The sequence below is a fragment of the Gymnogyps californianus genome, chromosome 2 (genome assembly GCF_018139145.2).
Source record: "Gymnogyps californianus isolate 813 chromosome 2, ASM1813914v2, whole genome shotgun sequence".
Taxonomy (NCBI): domain Eukaryota; kingdom Metazoa; phylum Chordata; class Aves; order Accipitriformes; family Cathartidae; genus Gymnogyps; species Gymnogyps californianus.
The window spans coordinates 132,105,693-132,122,082 of record NC_059472.1 but is presented as its reverse complement, the minus strand read 5'-3'; the positions used below and the strand labels follow the sequence as shown (position 1 = coordinate 132,122,082).

General features: G+C 37.6%; 1 protein-coding gene across 1 annotated transcript; it reads left to right on the top strand.

The window, feature by feature from the left end:
• Window positions 1-272: 272 nt before the first annotated feature.
• CCDC126 (coiled-coil domain containing 126) lies at window positions 273-7,743 on the top strand. The gene is made up of 4 exons (XM_050892769.1): window positions 273-308; window positions 2,691-2,823; window positions 3,442-3,845; window positions 6,419-7,743. The coding sequence occupies exons 3-4, from the start codon at window positions 3,608-3,610 to the stop codon at window positions 6,598-6,600; spliced, it is 420 nt and encodes a 139-aa protein (XP_050748726.1). The 5' UTR covers window positions 273-308; window positions 2,691-2,823; window positions 3,442-3,607; the 3' UTR covers window positions 6,601-7,743.
• The last annotated feature ends 8,647 nt before the right edge of the window (window positions 7,744-16,390 follow it).

Sequence of the window (16,390 nt, the reverse complement as noted above, 5' to 3'; positions counted from 1 at the left end):
ATAAAAGCCTTTCAGCTGCAGCTGGGAGAGTGGTAAGCCTGGTTTGCTACCCAGGCTAAGTCAGTGTGAAGAAGGAAGTCTCAGCTTCCTTTTTCCCCTGCTCAGGGAGTGGTGGGTAAGGAGGAGTTGAGAGAATGAGGGAGAAGAAAGATCACAAGAGACAGTGTTCCTTCTTACATGTATGCTGTTATCTCATGGGATATTACCTCTGAATTACTGGAAAAAAAACGTCCATTCTGAGGAATTGAGTTTTTGTTTGAACTATAATGTTCGTGTAGAGAAGTGCTGACCCTTCAGGGCAACAAGAGGTAAGAGAATATTCCAATCCATCCATCTTACTTATTGTGCTATTTTCTTCCTAATATGTACACCTGCTGCTCAGATACCTTTTTTTCCTACTTGCAAATCATGCAGGTATAAGCTTGCTTTTTTTGTGTGTGTGGTTTTTTTTTGTTTGTTTGTTTGTTACTCCGCACTGTGTAACCTTGGAAGGGTCTTGCAGGGAGTGTGTTACATGTCACTAGAAGTGTACGCTTCAGGAAGAACGAGGAGATCAAATCTCCAGAACTTTGAAATTACACTGGAATTCATTAAGGGGGAATGGCCTCTAAAAATGCATAGGAAAAGTGACAAGTACAAATAGTTCCCTTCATTTTGGTACACCTTACTCCTAGTTCCTTTGCCAAGTGTCAGTATTTGGGTGCTATGCCATTTGCCCAGCAGGTCAAGTCCTTGATTTCCATTAGTTTCAGTAGTCACCGTGTGCACTGTGAATCAAATATACATGGCAAAGACCCAATCTGCAATTCCTGCTGCTCCTTGGCGGGAGTTTATTCAATCTGTTCCTCTTGGCTGGCACTCTTATCCTGGCTTGTGGTCTTATTTACAGCAGGATGGCAGAGTAATTTCCACTCCAAAGCTCAGTAGTGATATTGTCTAAATGCTTCAGGATGAGATATGGCTGGAGATCTGTGGAGAGCTGAACTTAAATTCTGCAAGAGCTATCTGTTATTTTCAGACAATTTTTAAAAATAATATAAATTGTAGACTTTTGGGAATGGGGGTTGAAACTTGTGGTCTCTCCTTGAGAGATACTATTTGGTCTTCTGAGCCATCATGTGAATACACCTGGACCTCATATGTGAATGTTTTCCATCATATTTGATACTATTCAGGGATTATGTAGATGCATAGTGATGTAGGTGCAGCTTATGCTTTAAAGTCTGAGTGCAGAGCCATGGATTTGGCAAAGAGCTAGGGAAAAGAAGTTTTGGTTAGCTCATGTTTAGGGAGGATCTGTTTCAGGAAATCTTTAACCACACAATTCCAAACGCTCATGCTGATACTGTAGAATGTAAGTTTTTATTGTTTTCTCTCATTTTATGTACTTAAGACAAATTTGTGTCTTAAAAACAGTTTTTTGGGGGATAAGCACATTCTTTGAACAAAGTACATCCCACTGAATTTATAGCAGGATTTCAAATTATTGCATGTTGGCTATCTGTCCATGTGCAAGGTCATATCCCACAGTTAAGGTGAAGTAAGCTATTCCTCATTCCGTGACTTGTGATTGCCACTTACATTAGTACATCCAACAGTAAAAGTAAGATTTTATGTACTGGCAGTTACTATAGGGCATTTTACACACAATAACTTGTTACGTTACAGCAACTTTGGTGTCCAAGTCCTAATATTGCCCCTGCCTGGGTTGATCATTTTCAGAATAATTTAGATATGCATGTTGATTTTAGAGCACTTCGAAGATTTGCCACTTGAATCAGTCATGTTGGCCTGCCTGTTGAGAGCATTATCTGAAGAGTGAAGGTGAAGGGTAAGCGACAAGCACAACTCAGCACCCTGCTGGCAGTGACACGTGTTTGTAGCAGACTGTGGTGTGTCAGCATGAGGCCAGTTGAACTGGTCAGCAGAGGCAATGAAAAACACCGTGGAGGAGGAGTTTAGATGAGTGCTTAGCAGGGTAAGAAATTAGGTCTCAATGTTCTAATAAAAACAGAGACCTAAGTACCACTATAGAAAGTCTGGTGGGGAACTCTATTAAATGTGTAACTTCAGTCTGAAAAGCGTTCATGTCAGGTAATATGTGGGGAAGAATGGGGAATAACAGGGAAAACATAACTATTATGTAAAATGAGTAGCTTTATCCAGACTGTTAAATAATAGAAACTCCCTCTCAAAAAAGTATTGAATAATTGGAGAAGTTTCAGAGGTGGCTGAAAAATGAGAAATATGAGGTATACACATGTAAAGAGACTGAAAAGATCGGATTCGTTTGAGGGGGAAAAATCAATATGAGAATTATACATATGTAAATATATGTGTATATACGTATATGACGAATCTGGAACATCTGCTGTCACTGTCTTATAGCACAAGAAGAGGGACACATTTCGGTGACATTCCTACCAAGTTTGTTTTTTTTTTAAGTATGTTCAAATCGGTTATTGGGCATTCAAATGTACACATTTATAATAAAATGGAAATGGATTCTATATTTTTCCGTAACAATTGCTTCAAGTTAGGTTTAAAAATGCATTTCTGTTTTAAAAGCCTGTGGCTTGAAGCCCTCAACTTCAACCATTCCATGTGAAAATGAAGGTCTCTTTAGTCCTGCACTTTGTTTTGTTTGATTCTGCTCCCCCCCGCCCCCCCCCCCCCCCCCCCCAATACAGAGCTCCCTGAAGATGTCTGGCTCATATTGCTTCAAACTGTCTGGACATTTGCTGTTTAACTGCTGAAGCTTTCCTACCATTTGTTTTTCTCCTGAAGCCTTAATCTATTGGGGGATCAGAATTGGCTGCTATGGTAAGACTTTTTTTTTTAATGCTAAAAGTGGGTGCAATGTGCCAGTTCATTTTGGTTTTATTTCTTTATTAGCAAGACACCAAAACAAAACAAAAAAAATCTTAATGCTGTACAAAACCAGAAAAGGATAATGCCCAACTTTGAACTGGCTAACCAACCAAGAAATTTTGTTCTGCATTTTATCTGTTTATACTTGCCCTGTGCTTCTAAGTGAGGAATAAGAATCAAGTGAATAATTTCACAAGATCTTTTTCTTGTGTGTAGATGTATGTGTATAACTCATCAAAATGTTGTGTGTAAGTGTTTTACAAGTCTCTTCTAGATACTGCATTTTGTTTGAAATACATTTGGGTTTAATGTCAGTTCAAATTTAAAATACGGTGATTCGTAGAAGCATAGACGTTTTGATTTTTGGAGAATAAAAATTGGTAAAAATAAGAAGAGGAAACCTTGTGAACAGCAGGTGAGATAGAAAGATGACTGCACCTCTAAGCAGATACAAATCCACAACTGTTTGCTAGATTATGCAATATTACTGCATTTGGAAACTGGTATTTGTCCTTGATCTCAACAACTGTAGCAGTTTTGAATAACCAAATGATATTTTACGAATTTCAGGAATCAAGACCAACTAAAACATGAGAAGATGTATTCAAGATGTTACAGCCAGAAGATTTTTCACTTCATAGAAATCTTATTTTTGTTTAATATGTAATATAATTTGACAAAGCCAAGTTCAATTATTTAGCTTGAAATTAAGACACACCTGTGGCCTTCATCAGAAATGTTTCTAACATTTTCAAGAAAAAATATGTCCCAGAAACTGAGTATGTTTTTACTAGTTTTTGGAATCATTTGGGGTTTGATGTTGCTACGCTACACTTTTCAGTATCCAAGACGCCAAAGCAGTGCCGAGTTGCGTGGACAGATATTAGATCTAAGTAAAAGATATGTCAAAGCACTGGCAGAAGAAAATAAAAATTTAATGAATGGTGGCGGTGGAGCCTCTATGGCAGGATATGGTAAGAGGAAAAAAAATACTAGCTATTCAAATATCTTTTTTTCCTGAAAACTGTGAAGTCATACTTTTTTTCTTTTTTAAAGTAATATATACTACTCTTTAAGAGAAAAAATCATCTGTATTAACTGATTTGATTTTAGATTATTGACTGAAGTTGAAGGTTAAGACGTGGGTGCAAAATCAAGCTTGAGACATGAGATTTTTGTTTTCCAGGAATTTTTTTAGCTATCTCTAGGTATATGGCTACTGTTACTTACAGGATTAACAGTAACATTGTGCTTTTTCTGAATCTTAAGCTATTGAGGAATAAGCACATGCTTGATACGGGGACAAAATTTTAGATTAAGTCACTTCAACATTCCAGATTCTTCTTGTGCCTCATTGCTAACTTTCTGCTTTTATTTCTTTAATTTTCTTCTCTTTAAGTAGTAAAAAAGCAGCAGAAAGCAGCATACTAGTTGAGTTTGCAGTCTGGAGACTGCAAGGCAATTATGAATTTAGCAGAATCTCCCCTTGCTTTAGAAGTAGCTGTTAGAGATAAGGTCCCTTGTCTCTAGAGCTTTGATACTTGCTGCATTGTATCTCTGTCTGATTTACCTGTTAACTTGATGAATATGTTTCCACTATTCACTGGTATATTACCAGTGAATGTATTACCACAATATATTACTAGAGACTGTGCCTGTCTTCTGAAATACAGAAAAGATAGCTTTGAGACTATAGTTTTGAGACCTTTTTAGCAAAGCTATAAAAATGTCTTAATAATTTTAACTCTTTGGTGTCTCATAGCTTCTCTTGAGGGAAGGCTGCAATGAGCTCTAGTTAATCCCTTAGGGATTAGGTTTGAATAAACTACCTGTGTTCTGTCATAAAGGAAAAAATGCATCTGTGAAAATAAGGGTAGTACAAGGCTTAAAAAGAAATATTTAAAAAAAATAAATATATGTGAAGATTTATATTAATGTACTTTGATCCCCTTCTTAAGGAATCCTTAAAAGGGTGGGCTCTACCAGTTGTAGGATGCCCTTTATAGGTACTCTGGTAAGAGTACAAACAGCAAAAATGTGTCTGAACTCTTTTCGCTGCTGCTCAGGAGTAAGGCAAGTCTGTGATGACAAGATGAGCAGGAAGCAATCCAAGAGGAGGAGACAGTATCAAAATGTCTTAGCCTTTAATTCTTTCACTCATTAAGTTAACATTTTTACCACAGTAAGAGACTACTTTTTCTTTTCTTTCCCCTTTTCTCCCCCTGCACCCCCTTTTTTTTTTTTGTCTTCAAGGATTTCCTGCCTTTACTGTTGAATTACTTTTCTGCGTAATTTGTTTTAAAAAACCCTTGTGTACTGCAGCTTTCTAGTGCTATATAAGTCTTAACAGTGTATTTCCAAATGAGATTTGCCTTTTGATGTTTTGTCTGAAGTTTAATAAAAAAATGAAGTCAACTCTTGATCTACATGCTGATCATCAGACTTACAACTTGAGTAGACAATTCCTTCCCTCAGACTGTGGAGCACAGAATGATACTACAGAGTACACGATCCACAGCGTGTCATTGACAGCAGACCCTGCTCTGGCTCGAATTGTAAAGCAATTCCCCCCCCCCCCCCCCCCCCCCCAGATGATATTACTAAACAAGAGCTAGTTAATTTCAGAGGGAGGGACTGACCTGAGGTTTTTTATTATTATTATTTACTATTAGTGTTTTAGTTTTATCTGGGTTACTCCTCTTTTTTCACTTTCATACCTGTGTTTTTCCTCCCCAATTTTTCTGGTTAGTTAAGAACTGATGGGGGGGGGGGCGGCGGGGAGAGAGTGAGTCGTGTGTGTGTGTTTGCATCTGTGTGTGGTGGTGGGATCTTAACACCTTGTAAAACCTGATAAGTTTGTTCATTTTTTTCCAAATCTGTGAGAAGATAGCGATATGAACATTGACAACAGTGTAATGAGCTTTTGTTGAAAGGTCTGTTACTGTTTTTATGTTCCAGAATATGGGAATGTTTTTACTGTCCTTTCTCTTGTTTTTCAATCAATATAGGCCTAAATATATGGAATTTTTTTTCCTGATTTATAGCTTACGTAAGAAGCGATAAGATACTTTCTCATAGCAGTTTTTCTGTGGGATAGATCTGTTATTCAGAGGAAAGCTATTAAGAACTACCTTTTTTTATGTTGGAAAGTATTTAAATACGTTCTGTTGCTGTCCAAGGCTAAAAGGTGTGATAGCTGGATATTCCAGTGCCGTTGTCTGGATGAAATTTGAAATATTGCCTTTGAATAGTCACTAGTCTAATGCTCCAACTAGTGGTTTTGTTCTTACACTCGAATATTTAATTGGCTTTGTTCACAATTCACTATTATGGTGGTATCTTCCTTCCCTAAAATAACAAAGAAATGGTATTAAAGAAAAAACAAGCAGCTATTTAATTCTATACTTGTATACTAATCTGTACTCTTTCCCAAAAAGTATAGTAGGAAGGATAGCAAGTCTTAAGATGTGAATATGTCGAAATACCAATTCTTTTCCACACATAGTAAATAATAGGATCTAATTTGTTTTTTTTCCATTATCTTCAGCTGATCTTAAGAGAACAATTGCTGTTCTTCTGGATGACATCTTACAACGCCTCGTGAAATTGGAAAACAAAGTTGATTACATCGTTGTGAATGGCTCAGCAACAAATACCACTAATGGAACTAGCAATCAGGTGCCAGTAACTTCAAATAAACGTGTAAAACCAGCAAGCAACATTAGATAGCAAACAGGGCCACTTTGTGTTGCTACATCTATGATAGGTAATATTTAAGATAAGCTTTTTATCTCTGTTAGGGCAAAGCAGTAGTTGACTCCAAAAAAAGGGTAAACTATTCTATTATACAATGTGCTGGATCTATGTAGGCCTAACTTATGTGCATAGGTTCTCAAAGCATTATTTCATTGCCTTTGAGCAGTACTTCTGAAGTGATCTTTGTTGTCTTTAGAGGTATTTTGATATCATGATTTCATGTAGTATGCCATTGGATAATAAAAATAAATGGAAAGCAATGGGGAACTTATAGGTAGGTTTCTAAATATATTTATTTAAGTATAAATATAACATATCTTTTGGATAGGTGAGCAGTATTGTAGCTTATTCATTTTTTTGTGATCTGCATTAAGCCGAGGTAAGTGAGGAAAACGCATTGTTAAACATGTTAAAAAATGTGTATACACTTATAATATTTTGTTACTCACTTACTAAAACAATATTAAATTGAGGATAGCATTGGCAGTAATATTTTAAAATTGTGACCCAAAGAATGTCTTTATTTGCACTATCTGTCAAAATAGCTGGAGAGAATTTACTGTATATTTAAGAAAATTAATTATAATAGGAAGACATCCTAGGTAGTAACACTGTCCAGGTATATCTTTGTGCCGGAGTTAGGGCAGTTAGATTATCAAAAGCAAATCATAATCTGTGATATCTTAGGTGATTATTTCTTACAAAGATATTTAAGTGTATGTATTTTGTAATTGCAGATAAAATTATTTAAGTGATGGAAATAAGTTTTGGATATGTGAATACTGTTTATTTTTATTCATTGCTGTTTCTTTTTAACTTTTTAGTACCTTGCAATTTGTGATGAGTATAGCACACCATCTCCCTGAATTGCTTTTTTGATTGGGAGGAAAAGCAATGAAGGGAAACAAGGCATCTCTGCATTTAACAGAGATATATGTACTAAGGGTGTCTTATCATGGAATATTTGAGAGCTAAGGTGATGTTTGCCTTACTGCTAAGTTAGCCTTACAGCAAAGTGAATTGCAGTGTGGATGCACTGTATTTCAAAATGTTACTGAAGTCATATTAAAGAGAAAGTGCCACTGAGCCTGTTTTTTAAAATGTACTGAATGTTCGGGGGGGAAGGGAGGGTATGTTCAGGGACTTTTGCCAAAAGTGTGCTGTGAGTGGGTTTTTGGGGGTGGTCTAATCCTATATTAAGGGAAAAAACCCACCAATAAAACCGGAGGTGCTGGATGATACACCATCCAAAGTTATATGTTTTTTCTTTTCTTCTGTTTCCCTGCTGATATTCTGGACCGTTACAAAGGAAGAATACGCATACAACCTTAGTTAGTATCCAGATGATTTTTTTTCTATCACGTTGTGTGTAAACATGTACTCACTTCAATGCAGAAAGAGAAAAATAAATTTTTAATTGTACTTGTAAAGGCTCCTGTTCTTTTTTTTTTTTTTTTTAACAGTTTTGTCATTCTTGCTACATGTGCTCTAGGTGTTTCTGGATTGGAAAATTAGACTACTACTAAACTTCACAGACGTACATCTGGTATTCTTCCTGCTCAATCACTGAGTTCTTTTGCTCTTGAAATTCTAATGCCCTGACACTTTTCCTCAGGTTAGAGGTGAGGGGAGAAAGAAATGAAAAGAAAGTATGTTGTGGAAGGTGGCAAAGCTGAGCTACGTGAGCATGTGGACCACACCTGAACAAGATGTAAACAGCACGTGGCAATAATGGGATAAGATTGTGAGTCTATAATAGCCCAGGAATGTATCTAAGTTATAGAGGCCATTAATATGTTTTGGAGGGCGTTAAGGACTTTGTTTATCTGCTTAAAAGTAGCCGTTCATGATAAAGCAGAACTCACAGCTTGCTTAATGCTTTTGCTTAATGTTGAGCTATTCCCTGATCGGAGGAATAGGAAGATTCAGAAAGCCCCAGAGCCAGTTTGAGCCAGGAGAAGGAGACATAGTAACAACTAGCCTAAAAAAAAAAAACCAAAACACCAGGAAAGAGAAAGAACCCACCTAGAGATGAGAAAAAGGACCCAATGAGAGAGAAGATGACCCCAGGCCCAAATATTACTATTGGACTAGACTATGGTGTGAGGGGTGGGAACTTAGATTGTAAGGGTATAATTGCCCAGGGACTTTAGTGTTTGGGGTCCCTCTCCAGAGGCACCCAGCTTGAGCTGTCTAGATTTGTGCACCATAGATAGCATAAATTACACTTTTTATTTTGAAGACCTTGATTAGTGATTCTGCTTCGGGGAACCTAGGATTGAGCCTGAGGGAAGAAGAAGCACCCGAGCATGAGCATGTGTGTGTGAGGAGTTGAAAGGGGCACCCCTCGGCTCACTGGAGTAGCCCGCTGTAAAAGCACTCTGGTCCTAGCAGTTAGTCTCGGGTGGTGTGTGTGTGTGTGTGTGTGTGTGACTCCTTGATTGGTGTGTGAATGCTCGGGCAGCGGCTTCTCCCTTAACAAATAAAATGACTGGTTTAGATCTGTAACAGATCTAAACTCTTCTTCACTCTTTAAGAGTGAAGAAGACAGGTGCATAACTTCTTTGGAATCTGCAAGTCTCTGTTGACAATGTGAAGATAGGTTTTTATATCTACCTGTCTATGCTTCTTATTCCCTGAATACTTGATTGGTACCAACCAAAACCTTTGTGGGTGGTGTCCCTTTCTGATATAAACAGTAATATGAGTAGTTTTTGTGTGAGTATGCAAAGTGACTTTTTTTTCTTTTCTTCTAAGGGTATGTGAAGTCTTAAAAAGTTATTGAGGATTGTTAAACAAGCGTAACAAGTTGCAAGGTGAATATTTGTCACTACATGCACATGCAGCTTGTTTTATGTGGGGATTTTGGAGACTGATACACTAACTTACATGCACTTACATGCTCCTCATAGTAATTCATGGTGCCGTTAGCGAACAACTGCTTTTCTCTCAGGTTTCATTAGTACAGTGGCTCATTGTAATTAGCTTGTTCTTGACAAATATATAGGGAGAACTGTGAACTACCTGTATCTTAGCACAAATGTTCCATTCATGAATATAGTTGAAACAACTGTTCATCAAGAAGAAAGTTAAAAATACTCTGGTAGCATCCTACATCTAGTTTTACATGAAACCAGCATTATTGGGGGTTGATTCAGCAATACGTCAGTGTCTGTGATACATCTTGCCCCTCTTTTCGTGGCCATTCTTAGTCTGTGTTGTATCACCATGCTGTGCCTCTGACTTGCGTTCTCCCTTCACCAACTATCTAGCACAGTACTACTTCCATGATTTCTGTGCTCCAGCTGTGCAGAGGGTGGAAGCTGAGCTTCATCCTTTTTGCTGAGATGACAGCACTTTTCAGAGTGGCAAAACTAAACTTCAAGTGTGCGGAGTAAGGAAAAAAGGGTAAGGAAGGGATAAGGGGAGGGTCTTGGCTGCCTTTTCTATCAACAACAGTAGGAAGAAAACATCTGCATGTTCTACCCTGCAGCCTCCTTTATAGGGTATTTTGAGAGGTGTGGCAGCCCTGCAAAGGTTGTGTAAAGAACCCAAGGGGTTGTGAAAGAAGCAAGAGGAAGCCTACAACTCACCCCAGGTCCAAAATGCCTGATAGTATCACAGCATTTGGTTGTGTTGCCAAATATTTTTTAAATTTTTTTTTTAAAGGACTATTTAGTGTTTCTGCTGTGCTACAATTTTTATGATGCAGCTATGTATTTCCCATTTCAGATGACATCACAAATCCCCCCAAAGTGACCTGCTTCAAGTTTTGTGAAATATGGAATCTCCTTAAGGTTGGTTGGTTCTTAGGCTGGATTGGGTTTGGTTTTTTTTTTCCTGTTCTTTTTCTTTGGAGGGCAGAGGCACATATAACCTCCCTTATATAAAGAACTCCTGATTTTGGGGGTGGGATGGTGGTAGTGGGGTGTTTGTTTTGGTTTTGTTAATTAAATTTCGGTAAATTATGAGACTTGAATTTTCCCAGCTGTAACTTGCTTCAGGAGTATTTACCAGCTGATTTCACTAGGTAATTGGTAGTACTTCTGTGCCTGTGAATGATTGTTTAATGCAGGTAGCAAAAAATGTTCAAGATCCACTCCCAAACAAAAATTCTAATGAAGAAAAATGGAAAGGAGTATGTTGATTGCTGTCTAAACAGCTAGAAGCACCACAGGTCTCAATACAGTTCTCAAGTTCTACAACGGAATAACTGGCAGGCAAACATCTTTCTTAGGGAAGATTGTCTTGATTCTCTAGTTCTTTTTGTTGCTTTTCTCATCTAAATAAATCATTTTTCAATCTCACCATAGTAACCTTAATGTAATTACGATATCCAAGCATTGTCTCAGAATTGTGTGTGAAGAAGAAAAAGTGCTGAGTGGTCCCACGTTAGAGAACCTTTGGGATGAATGGATGGACAGACAGATACTCCACTGAAACGCACTGAGATGGCTCTTAACAATCTGCTTTTCCACTGTTAGGATCACAGAAGTTTGTTGATCTGTTTTTAATGAAATAATCTAAAAAATACAGAAATATGGCACAAGGATGTAGAGGTTCTTGTAATCAGTGTGGTAAAACATCAGTATCCTTGGCATCCAGTAACATGCCTAACATATTGCACAGTTGTCTGTTTTTCCAAGTAACTGCTAAATACTTGTTTTTCATTAACACAATCATTTAAAGAGGCTGGCTAGATAGATCTAAATTCTAACAGAAAATATTTGCTAATGCAGAGGTTTCCAAACTGTATCATGTCTGTGATGTGTGCAAGTTGCCTAGGTGACCAAGTGCCTCCTGTGCAGGTACGTATTCTGGGGGTGATCACTGCTGTTGCAACCTTTGTTCATGGGAATGCAGAAGCAGAGTAAATTTGGGAACTTCTACAAGAACTTTATTTAGAAAAATGAGTACATAAAATTTGTTTATTATGTTTTCTTAAAAACCTTTTAGAAAATACTTCCTCAAAATACTCAAAGTAATGGAACGAGCTAAATCTCTAGAACATTTTTACTTAATTGACGTGGTTTTTTTAAAGGTCATGTAGAGTGTCTATTGAAATCTTGTAACAATTAACCCAAATATAACCTCCTTACCTGGGATTGTGTCCTTTCATTAGTTTGTGCTTCACAAAACAGCAACATCTGCTATCTGTGGGGTTCGATTTAATGTATTGGATGGTATGTAAAATACTTTTTCAAAGGCAAGAGTGAAATGGGAGACTTCTTTTTATAGCAACTAGGAAGGTGAATTACACTTTTGCAATGTTTTTCATGTGGAATAGACTGTTACTGAATTGGTATTTCACTAAATCTCAGTTTGTCTGGGATGATGCACATGTGGGTGTATCTGTTTAAAAATATCATTTAGGTTATTAAAATGAGGCCCAAATTAAAGAAAAAAGCCTCCCATTACATACATATATGAAATCACATCACTTAAGCACCAATGGCATGACATGCTACTGAATTATCTTATCTGTAAGTGATCTTAATTACTACAAATTTCCCAACTATGTTTGTCAGTACCTCCAGCAAGAACCTTTCATTATTAATTGACCCTTGCTTGCATATGAGCTTGCATATTCCCTGTGGCATTCATCAGCTTATTCTGTTCAGTAGATGTCTAATCATGTTCTGTTTCTCTGATGGCAAAACTGAAGAGAAACGTTGACATTTTTAAATGCCTGTAAACCAGGGTTAATAATACACAAACTAATTTTTATTGTAGCATAATGTATGGTCATGGTTAGAAGTTTATAAGTGAATACCGCTTGCATTTGCTTTTAAGTATATCAGAATATTGATAACAAATGTGGAGGGAGGAAACAATTTGGAAACTATTTCCATTATTCTTTATGCCACTTCAATTCTTCTCGTTTTCAGAATAGCTAATTAGAGATACTCATTGACCAAATGCATAGAAATAGAATGACTAACTACTACTTCAAAATGATGACTTGAGGTCTAAAATATTAAAACAGTTATTTCTAAATTATTTATTCTTGCATTAATAAAGTGGCTATCTTCAATTTACATAGGTATTTCACTGAGATGAATTCTAAAGCACTTGTCAAACTTGTAAGGATTTTAAAAAATTTAAAGGGTCACACATTTTATTGTTAACAGAGGGTGTTGAGAGAGACTGTCAACACCCTACACAGCATTAAGCTGTTGCCTTTGATGTGTAGGCAGCACCTTAGGCCTCACAGAGCTGTACTGTAAGTGAGTGTCCATATGTTCAACCCACTTTGATGTGTTCAGAGATCTTGGGCCAGCAGCGTCCGTATGCTACATCACAGCCATAGGAGGTAACACATGCCATCTGGATTTCTGTTCCTTTTACTTACCTTGTGGCACGGCCTCTTTGCGGTTCCCCCCCACCCCGCTGTTCAAAATTATTTGATAGTTTACCATGGAAAATCTGGTTTGACTTAGTCTTTAACGAATTTTATTTTGGATATCCATTAACAATCTCTTAGAAGGGATGGGAGACAGGAGAGGGTTTTCTGAATCCAAAATATACTCTGAATCCAAAATATATTCCAATACTCATGCTATGACAGTAAAACAGTGGGTGCTTGAAATATCTTTATTAGCTAAGAACTTAATTTCTCAATTACAAAGTCTTTCACCTTTTATATCTGTTCCCAAGTAAGTCTATGAGCACAAATTTGGATCCAAGCAGATGCTAGGGTGCTAATAAGCCGAGCACTGTCTCTTTCTCGCAGAGAACACTTGCTGTGATCAAATCTGGGAATAAATCCTCAATTTTTAAGATGGGAGGTAGTTCATAGGACACGTGCCCCACAAAAAATTACTTTTGATTTCCTCCTTTCAACACCTTTACACTGACTGTTTCACAGGTAATCTGACACTCAACTACAATAGAGACTAACATTTGTAGCCCTCACCGAAAGCTGCCTAATTCAGAAACGTGGCTCTGCTCTCCAAACCCAAACTGTATTTCAGAGCACTGTTTTTGACAAAGATCTTGCACAGATGAGGTACATCAACCCATGACATAGGAACTCTGCTTATTCTGTGTGAACCAGGCTTGCCAGAGCTCTCCCCCAACTTCACTGGCAGTGCTGGGATCTCTGGCACCAGTGAAATGTGCATACAGATAGGGTATCTCAAAGATCGTCAGTTTTGTGCAGCTCATGTGCAGCAGTGTGTTCCTCAGTATGTTTGAATTCCCTGTCTGCAGAGCTGCTTGTCCTGCTTTCAAGGTCCCCTTCCCCCATCTGTTTTTTTTCAAAGTTTTGGTCAGAGGAGGAATTTTATTTTCCCTGGAGAAACAATCCTGACTTTTTTGTGTGGTTTTATTTTCCTCCGCTGGCTTACTTGAAGATGTATTGACTGCAGTGATGACTTGCTCCCGTATCTTTTCTGCCTTTGAGGGACCTGTTTGTGTTCAGATCTCGGTGTGACACAACATGTCTTGTATTGCAGTGCTGGCTGCTCTGCTGAAATTTCTTATACGTGTGGCATAGCCACAGGACAAATGCCCAGACCATATGCCCTATCATCTTATTTAGATACTGCTGGAAACCTGAGAGTCTCCCTATTGTTTCATCTCTCTCTGGGGAATGTTTTGGCAAAACACTGCCTTGGTCCTTGTGACATCTCTCTTCACCTTCTGCTTCGTTGCTGGTGGCTTGCCCAGTGCAAAACAATCTGGAGATTTCCTTGAATTGCTGTACCTTTTTCAACAGGCACCTGTCATCTTATTGTTTGGAAAAGCCTACCCTCGTGGGTCTCATTTTGACAGTCTGAGGGCTCATAGCTTATGCTAACATGCAGAGCACAATTTAAATATCAATTTCCTAAAGCTCAGCTAAGAAAAACATACTGCATCTTTTGCTGCCATATTCAGTCACTATGTGACCAATATGTTTGTATCAAGAGGAAGCAGTCAATTTACACAGATACTGCAGTATCAGAAATAGCAGCCTGTGGTCTATTTACTACAGCCGTCAAACACATTGGAGGAGTTGTTTCAACATGGTGGCGTTGTTTGTGGCACATGGAGAGGAATTGGGAATTGCAGGTCGCCAGTCTTAAGAACCATCTTTCGTTACGAGTGTTTCCCAAAGTTGGCCTCCTTTTGTCTTGAACTATGAACAAAACATATATTTTATAATGGAAGAGCTTTCAAAGAACATCAGTGAGTTTGAGGTAAGATTTATGATATCAAGCAGCAGCTTTCATGTTCTAGATGAAATAAATCTTTCAAGCTGTTCTAGATAAATGGCAACAGTGTGGTTTTTGGGTTTTTTTGTTGGTGTTTTTTTTTTTTTTTTTAGGATCAACAGCTCTGGATTCTCTCTAAAACACAAAGATAGGGACTCTCTCTGCTCTGAAGAGTTTTACAGTTGAGTTCCTTGATGCTGTAACTGGGTCATGTTTTTCACATTCTCTGTAGATTCCTTCATTCACAAAGAATGAAACTCTCCATAGGTATAAACTTACCCACTGAGGTAACTTAAGAGATTCAAGATCTACAGCAAGTGAAGGGTTGGCAGGTGGTGGTGGGAAATCCAGGGGAGGTGGTTTTTTGTTAAATGCATACATTATGGGACAAGTCATATAATGCATTATGCTAAACATCAATAATTTACATTGCCTCTGTTGCTGTTCTTTAGACCTGCCTCAATGTTAAATATTTAAGCTGTTTGTAGAAAAGTAAATATTTGGAATGGATTTCTTTACAGTCACCTCATTTTACTCAAACTAGAAAATAAAAACATGGAGAAATGGTCATGCTTCTGCCAAAATTTGGTTTTCAGACACGTCTTTCTGAGTAAGCATTATACAAAGGCTGTAATTTCTCTTTGGTGTATAATTTTTATCTACTTAATAAACTGAACACTAGAATTTTAAGACAGGAAAATAATTTGATGTTTGAATTAGTGCTTTTGGTTTTGCTAGCATCTTTGCCATCAACTCAATCTGTAAAAACCAAAGAACCTTTCTTCTGCAGTAGGACCTTGTCATGTCAAAGCTAAACCTGAAGAAAGGCTTGTTTGCCATAAAGCTGTCTGTTTTTCCCATTGTGTCAGTTGATCTAATAAAATGTTACCTCTTCTCAATAAACTTTGCAAAACTACACAGGTAATCCATAATAAAGGGAAGACTTGTTACCTGGCACTAGTCAACTTGGTTATAGCTCATCAACATAGCTACAAACCACACCCTGTCTTTCTACCCCTAATAAACAGAATAATACTATTGACTTTCATTATATTGCATGAATAGGGAATGAAAGCCAAGTCATGCATGAATTTATTAGCTTTTTTTTACATAATACAGTCCCAGGACCTTTTATTTTTTTTACAGTGCATAACAGCAGACTCAGAAGCAAATGGGAATGTATATTGGCTGGAGTATGGAACTGGTGAAAACTGGTAACTAACATGGTTTGTTTATTGAGCTTGAGTGGGAATTTAAAGGTTAAACAAGACTATGGCAGCAATTGGAGCCTGAGTAAGCCTTACCAACACACATTAATTCCTAGTGGAACTGGAGTGGTGGCAGTCCGCTACCTTCTAGGAAGATAGCCATGGTACTGTAGGATAGGCTTCCTGTTTATGTACAGGAAAAAGGGGTAACTAAAAAGAGGAAATTCACTCTACTACTAGAAGCAAATGATTGCAGGTGATAGTCTTAACATGGTCAATGTTACTGTTGAAAACTTGTGCCTCTGAGCTAGGGTGTTGTAGCAGAACAAATATATACTGCCTTGCAGAGCAGAGAAA